Source organism: Scomber scombrus, chromosome 14, assembly GCF_963691925.1.
Source record: "Scomber scombrus chromosome 14, fScoSco1.1, whole genome shotgun sequence".
NCBI classification, from domain to species: domain Eukaryota; kingdom Metazoa; phylum Chordata; class Actinopteri; order Scombriformes; family Scombridae; genus Scomber; species Scomber scombrus.
In genome coordinates this window covers 21101226-21109379 of record NC_084983.1, presented here as the reverse complement: position 1 = coordinate 21109379, position 8154 = coordinate 21101226, and the positions used below count along the sequence as shown (strand labels likewise).

At 39.1% G+C, this 8154-nt stretch overlaps 1 protein-coding gene across 2 annotated transcripts; it reads left to right on the top strand.

Annotated features, from left to right (window-relative positions):
* The first annotated feature begins 2910 nt into the window (after positions 1 to 2910).
* Positions 2911 to 7084, top strand: irf1b (interferon regulatory factor 1b). Of its 2 annotated transcripts, none has more exons than XM_062433412.1 (10): positions 2911 to 3028; positions 3678 to 3770; positions 4050 to 4149; positions 4247 to 4414; positions 4603 to 4643; positions 4856 to 4979; positions 5088 to 5207; positions 5412 to 5443; positions 5627 to 5744; positions 6296 to 7084. In XM_062433412.1, the coding sequence occupies exons 2-10, from the start codon at positions 3684 to 3686 to the stop codon at positions 6406 to 6408; spliced, it is 903 nt and encodes a 300-aa protein (XP_062289396.1). In that variant the 5' UTR covers positions 2911 to 3028; positions 3678 to 3683; the 3' UTR covers positions 6409 to 7084. The 2 variants fall into 2 exon arrangements, with proteins under 2 accessions (XP_062289396.1, XP_062289395.1); XM_062433411.1 differs by having other exon boundaries at positions 4853 to 4979.
* The last annotated feature ends 1070 nt before the right edge of the window (positions 7085 to 8154 follow it).

Sequence of the window (8154 nt, the reverse complement as noted above, 5' to 3'; positions counted from 1 at the left end):
TGGTCAAGCTGCTCGCCTGGTCTCAAAGCTTCAAATGACATGTCTTATCCTTGCAGGTGGCCTAAATAATCTAAATCAGCATCACTGTCTTCACAGTGTGCAACATGAATTTGTCACTTTGGGTGTAAAAACACCTTCAGTACAGTATCACAAGGACAGTGCAAAGTAAAGGATCACTGGGTTTAGGCTTAAGTATATCCCAGGATTAGAGTGAGGTAGTAAATAAAGTAGATTTAGGCTGAAATGGTGAGAGGGTTGTTGTTTCAAGATTGTTGTTAGTTTACAGATCTAAATGTTTTACTGTTCAGAGATTTATACATACACACATCTTAAATAAATGAAAAGAATTACACACACACACACACACACACACACACACACACACACACACACACACACACACACACACACACACACACACACACACATATATATACATGTTAACACTGCATGACTCCTAACCTCTGTCCTGTAATGGTTTCTTTTGGCGCCTTTTTGGTTTCCCTTAAAGTGAAGCAATACTCCTTGTCATGAATCCACATGTCATGTCTGAGTCTTTAAGTGATTTTACCTTCTGAAATGTATTTGTTTAACCTTTTTTAAGAAATGTGGCTAAAACTTACTTTGGTAGACAAAAGGTCAGAAAGTGTGAAGTCAATGATATATAGAATCTATAATATCTAACCCCCCCACCCCACCCCCACCCCATCCAATAAATCATATTGTGACCCTTTGGTATTTAAGGTGTGAAAAAAGTGTGCACTTTAAAAAATAAATATTATTGTTTTGTCAAAATCCAGAGGTGAAACCACAATAAAACTGCCCAATCTGTGACTACACTTTACACTTTTACATCTCTGTTACCTCAGCTAAATAAGGGAATTCCTGGAATTCACATTTTTCTTTTCACTCTTTTATCATTCATCAGCATCACGTGTTCAAACAAAGCAATAATAGGTCGGAAAAATGGGATGATTTCCCCCTTACAATCCAACTTTCTGTTTCTCGGGAAATCCCACAAACTGGTTCTCGATTAAAACTCCGCAGGAAAACTCCCTGCCATTCCCTCCCAGAGGCGCGTTCACGAACACAAGCACGAGCCTCACATCATCACAAACTCACCCAGCTGGCGAGAGCGTGCAACGACACGCGGGAAGCCCCCCCCCCCCCCCTAGTTGGATAAAACCGGTGACAGCATGAACGCCGGTGTGGGGTTTCCCAAATTCCCACGGCGAAAAGCGACCTGTTCGTGTACCCTGGCTGTCCGGTTATATAACACGACCTCTGGGATTTATTATTAGGTGTTGTGAAGTTGCAGAAAGCGAGAAAACTGGGCAGCAGAATTCAAAATATTTTATAAGATATAATAACATATCAAACTATTGATCATGACCTGCCATTCCCATTCTTTCCCTTTGCAGTCTGCACGCACATTTATTTGTTTTGTGCATGTTTGCTGTCACATGTGAAAGGCAATGTGTGTAAATGCTCAGCAGCCTGTTGAACCCACAGCTGCTGCTTCCGTATAGTAACAGCCTACTATCCTCCTCATAGTAATAAACTGTATGGCCCACATTCAGGCACGCAGACTATGACCAAGCCTGACATACACTGCCTCTGCCGGCCGCCTAAAATTACTACATCATTTCTTGTAAATGCCTGACTTCTCCGACAGCTTGCTGTTTATACTAAAGGGCTGTGTCCTTACACATGTTATCACGCAAGTCTGCAGAATGAACTTTGGTACCTGGCAGAGGATGAATGCACGCCGGTGTCTGCGTGAGTGTATGTGTGTGCAGGTGGTTTGAAACAGGAATGATGCTTTTCATGTTTCATGCTATAGTTTATTATATGCATGTTCTTGTTTCAGTGAGTGATACTTTGCACTAACAATCTCCAAACTACATACTGATAGAACAGATTATTTCACTGCAAAAAACAAACAAATATTTGCTACTAGTGCAAGGCTATAACAACATATTATATACACTAGGCCTATATTAGCCTATAATAATAATAATAATAATAATAATAATAATAATAATAATAATAGTAATAATAATACTACAATGACATGCACTTTGTTGCATATAATATTGGCTCATCATACTATAGTATTCACTCTGTTTTGTGTTATGTCAATCAAAGTCGAACACAAGGTGCAGTGTGACATTTGCATTATCTGCACATTTGCATTAAGCAAGCCAATTGCAAAGTATGCAGAAATATCCCATTCCAAATACAGAGCCTAAATTAAAAAAAACAAACGTAAGAGTGTCAAATCAGGTCATTCAGGTTTGAGTGTCGGTTCAGTCTACGTGCTATAAGCCATCGTATTCACCTAGTGCTGTTTATTAACTTCCTCTTTGCTCTCAACAGCGTGATTTCTCGGAAACGGCCAGTGCCTGAACGAGAGGGCTACGACGCATGCGCTAATCCACTGTAAAAGATTTCAACCTGATTTTAACATTTACTTATTATGAATTAGGTTTTGTGAGTCTCCAAATCACTTTGTTTTTGTTAGGTGAAAATATTTTCAGATTTTCAGAGATGGGATCAGTTGTTAATAGTGTATGTCAGCTTGGTTTAAGGATTTTTAAAATTTCCTGAATCAGAAGTTATTTTTATTGTTAACTGCAGTGATCTGACTCTTTTCACACAATGCATACTTCATTAGAAAAATGAAATTATGACATGAATGAACTAACAATGGAAAACATCATGAGCATGATCGTTATAGATGATTTTCTCTCGCTCCCCCCCATGAAAATAGAGATCTTAGGCATGTGAGATTTACATTTTTTAATGGGTGGACATTTTTTACAGCGTGCCCAGTCGGGGAATACCCGCTCTACAGAGAGGAACGCTCTATAAAAGTGCGAGGGACTGGTTTGTGTTACTTCTGTTCAAGAAAGGTCTCCAAGTGGACAACACAAAGACAAGGAGAAGCTTCTCTGGAACTTAAACAAATCGGACTATATCCTGCTTGTACACTTCTACCGCACGGATCTTAGATCGAGAAAAGCCTGTAAGTGATCTGATATTAATTTACCACGTATACTTAAATGATATAAATTATATTATTTGCATGCCATCGTTTATATTTATTTATTGACTCTGCTGCTTTTTGAGAATGGATATTGAAAATCTCCAATAAATGCACAGGGGATACTCAAAGAAATACCTGATGTTATGACGTACCTTTTCGGATGGTCGTGTTTCTGTAGCCTAATTCTTGCGCACCTTGCGCTCAGTCAGAAGTTTATCAAACTTTTTTGGACCCATGTGTATCTTATGCATGTCACAGTGCAGGAGGTGTGTACTCCCGGCGCGCAAACAGGGGCAGTGGATCTTTTTAGTTATTTTAAAACTTTTACAATGCAAAATGAATCCAAGGGCAATTGGACCATTAAACAAACAAACAAATAAACAAACAAACAAAAAACGTTAAAGTCCAATCATATTTTTTTCTTTTATGACCTTTTTAAGTAAAGCGGACTCCTACACGTAAACGCCCCCTCCTCTCCCCCATGCCTCGGCCATGAACTTCCTCTCACCCTCCTGTGCGCGACCAACACGCAGCAGTGTATCTGAACTGAGGCAGATCATTCTCACCACTGCATTCTTCGTGTATCTAACGAATCGGTCCTCCTTTCCTCTGTTGTTGCATATTTTAGACAACCATGCCCGTATCAAGAATGAGGATGCGCCCATGGCTGGAGAAGATGATCGATTCCAACAGCATCGCCGGGCTCAATTGGGTGGACAAGGTGAGAGGCGTATTTCCTCCTGGTAGATTGAACTGGAGCAGCATAAAAATAAATAGATATAAAAAAAATGTAAAAAAAAAAGTAAAAAAAAAAAGACCCAAAACAATTATATATATATAGACACACACACACACACACACACACACACACACACACACACACACACACACACACACACACACACACACACACACACACACACACACACACACACACACACACACACATGTATAATACATATGCCACCCTTGTTCTAACTCAGTAGTTTTTTTTTCCCAGGACAAAAAAATGTTCTCCATTCCCTGGAAGCATGCAGCTCGGCATGGCTGGGAGATGGACAAGGACGCTTGTCTGTTCAAAGAGTGGGCCATCCACACAGGTGAGCAAGCAGGAATAGATACCTAAACTCTGCAAATTAAGCAGAAAATCCTTTTGTGTAGAAAAGGGTATGAAATTAAACAAAATGCGTTCTGCAGGGAAATACAAAGAGGGCCAAGCCTGTGACCCAAAGACATGGAAGGCCAACTTCCGCTGTGCAATGAATTCGCTGCCAGACATCAAGGAGATGAAAGACAAGAGCGTCAACAAAGGCCACCAAGCAGTACGTGTCTTCAGGATGCTTCCTTACACCCCAAAACCAAGAGGTGAGATAACTGACAGGAAGTGAGCAGGCGTTTTTTCTAACTTGAATTAACACTAGTGTGCACTATCTGCAGGCTGCTGGATCTCTTTCCTTTTTTAGTGTTACTCATTAATCAGTTTTCTCTACAATTACATCGTGAGCTGTTTAATATGGGAAGTGACTTATTTTTTTCCCTCTCCATCTGCACAGATAAACGAAGCAAAGTAAAGGAAACAAAACAAAGGAAGAAGGTAAATTTTGTATATATTTAATGATCATGCTACTTGTTGACTTTAGTGATATTTGCATTTGTTATCCATGTTGTGACACCTGTTACATAGTCAGAGGCCGATTCAAATGATGTTATTTTTATGGCACCAGTGCAGTGCATTGCAATTTATTTCTTTTTTTCCTGATGGAAATATAACACCTCACTTAATGGTGCTATTATCTGCCTCTGCAGGTCAAGATGGAGGAAGAAGATTTCAGTGATACTCAGTCCCCCATGGATCAGACACGGCTACAAAATGACAACTCATCCACTCAGGAAAACACAGTCGACAGCACAGTTGACACAGAGCAGAAAGGTGAGCATGGAAATATGTATAATTAGAGAATAAGATTGATAATCCTTCAGAATATATTGGACTATACATTGTAATATTTAATTTTTCTATTGTTTGCCATCTTTGCAGATTTCACATATGTGCCTTCAACTGACGTTCCTGACTGGTCTACATCAGTGGAGATTGGGCTTGAGCCCTTTTCAAACAACTTTTGCCACAGATTTGAAGTTTCACCTGAACACAGCCCCGGTAAGACAACACAGCCACAGAGAATCACACTGGCACTACAGAGTGTTTAGATCACAGCAAATACCAAATGTCATACTTGCTGATAAATGCTTGAATGCAAATTGTGATACTGTGTAGCATTATTTGTTGCCACTGAGGGAAATTGAAACAAATACTCATATCATTTTCTCTTTCTCTCCCTCTCTCTTCACTGTGATCTTCCAGACTATGACAATATGAATGACGACATTATCAAGGTAAGCATGGCCTCTGCCTCCTGTTCTTCCCAGCATGCATTTTTCATTGTCAGGAATACCCATGTTTGTCTTATTCTGCCTTTTTGGGTTGTGTAAGAATAGCCAAAACGGTAAAATAGTTTGGCATGGGAAAACTAGCTGTGTAAAATATAGCCATACTAAGTCCAGTTGTTGCTCTTTCAGATTTGCCAGCAACTGGAGAAAGAATCAGACTGGTTTCCAAGCAGTTTAGACGGCAAGGGGTTCCTGAGCAATGAAGCATGCACCAGTCCTGGGAGCCAGTGGAGTGAATCTTCCTCAGGTAAATGTTGCTAGTTGATGGCTCAGATGGACAGCTGTCTCTTAGACATTTAGTCACATGAAAAGACGAGTAAATCAACCTGCAAAATAATGCCTTTGGATGGTGACAATAAATACATTTGGCATCTAAATGATGGTAGTCCACCTGTTGCTTGAAAATCAAAATCTGCGTTGCTAATTTAGGAATATAAGTGTAAAATCTAGATGTAAATGTGTGTTTGTTCATAATCAGCAACATCATCCTTTAAACAGCTTACAGAAAGAAATACAGTATTCATTTAAACTATTTTAACTTAAATCCAGTAGCGATAGCAGTAGTCTTTTTTGGTTAAACCCTCTATTTTAGGGTGGCACTCCTTTTTACAAGTAAACTGATCTTCAGTTTAGTATCTTAGGTTAGAACACAGCTACTAATGTACAGTACCAGTCTGAAGTTTGGATACACTTTCTCCCTGAAAAGTTTGATTGATTAGTTTTGACTGGTACCGTACACACTAAAGCTTTGCATTCTTCTTAAACATCCTGACCTTGGATTCTCTGTTTGCTTTACAGTCGACGAATTAGACGACCTTCCGCAGTACACAACTTTGGGCACAGACTTTGGCACAACTCCAACAGATGTCTTCTGGAACAACTTTTACCCACAGACCGCCTTCAGGCATTGAGGGGTCCAGGACAGGACAGGACAGTGCTAACTTTGAACTTTTAAAAGCTCTTCCTGCCCATCATCTGAGCCCTTTTTCCACCACCATTGATCTTAACTACAGTCGGGATTGGTGGTGTCCACACTTAAAGCTACAACACCACCCACCCTCCTGCACCACCCCTATGGGCTTGATGCTCAGTAGCAATCTGAAGAGCTTTCCTCATCTCTCTCAACCTTTGTGTGGACCAAAGGAAGAGAAGTGATTACTGCTGTGTTAAAGGAACTCATACGCTGTTCATTATCTATGTTTTTGGCTGGTACAAGACATTCTGGTGTTCAGCTTTACTATCAGGATGAGCTATACAGTACACAAATCTTTTTTCAGTCAGGGGATTTACATTACCATGTGCAGTTATAACAGACAGGTATCCATAAATTTTAAGCTCATAACGCAAATAAACTCACATTCAGTGCACTCAGCATTTGTTAATTAATGTACAGTTTAGAACAATTATCACATTTTTTCCGTTAAGTGTATCAGTGAATTTTAAGTGGGTAAAGTATGCCTATCATGACAAACCCTCAACTTTGGTGAAAGCTCTAGATTTTTTTCAGTCTTTTCAAGGGTAATTCTGTATATATGTATTTTGTGTGTGTGGTTTTTTTTATAAAATAAAAAAAAATAATTGTGTAAATGTGAATGAATCTGATTCTTTATTATTACCACAAAGGGCTTTGAGCTTACAGGTATGTGTGCAAAGATGGATGACCCCAAGTGCTGTATTGTAATGAAATCTAAACATTAAAGCCACATACTGGCAAAAAAGAACCTTTGCAGTGTCCTTGAACAAGGCACTAAACCCAAATCAGATGACACCTGCTGTTAACAACAAATCGGGTATTTCCAACCAGTAGCAAAATAAGTGGCTGATTGGAAAAAGAGCTGATATCTTGGTCAAAATCATCATAACATACTCTGCATGATTGTTTTAACATTAAGAAGTAAAATATATTCAAAAACAAACTTATCTACATTTAGACTCATTAACGAATGCCTACAGTATATGTTGCAAATAGTTTATTGCTTCTGGGTCACAAGCAGCACCTACGATAATCAAACCTCATATAACAGAGCAATTAAAATTTTGGAAAAAATGCCAATGAGATCACACCACTGCCAGGGTCTTAAGAAATTAAACATTAGTTTTTGTTCATTATATTACATTTACTTGTCAAGGTGGCCTGCAGGTGGTCAGTGAACAGATGGTACCTCTCATGGTACCTTTCATCTTGGACAGACGTTGTTTTCTGCTCAGTGTATCAACATGTTTAAACTCAAAATGAAACAGTATTTAATGAGAGATCGGTCATGCACGATCAGTTATCAGTGATCTAGTGCTTGTTGGTTTATGATATTTATCATATTTTTTTGGCTGCTGTGGATTTGCATTATATATTTTATTTTTGAATTTTATGCATTTTAATGGCTCATCTCGGGATGGGATGGGATGGGATGGGCATTGCAAACTAACTTAGCAATAAGCACTGTGTTAGGAACACCTGTGCAATCTAGTGTAATCCAATACAACAGCTCTGCCATAAATTCTGCATTTAGAAAGCTGAAGAACATTTTCAGTGTTTTATTGACTTAGTAAGAAAGGTAATCATTCCACTTATTATTGAGGATGTAGTTTGTGGTGGGTGGGTATTGTGGGAGCCTTATATTGAAAAGTATTCCTAGTATTTTGTCCACCCTGTAGACATA

Excerpts from the sequence above, each read along its gene's own strand:
- irf1b (XM_062433411.1), top strand. The coding sequence starts at position 3,684 with ATGCCCGTATCAAGAATGAGGATGCGCCCATGGCTGGAGAAGATGATC. Across the intron at positions 4,150-4,246 it reads AGAGTGGGCCATCCACACAG|GGAAATACAAAGAGGGCCAA; the intron begins GTGAGCAAGCAG and ends TGCGTTCTGCAG. Across the intron at positions 5,444-5,626 it reads TGAATGACGACATTATCAAG|ATTTGCCAGCAACTGGAGAA; the intron begins GTAAGCATGGCC and ends TTGCTCTTTCAG.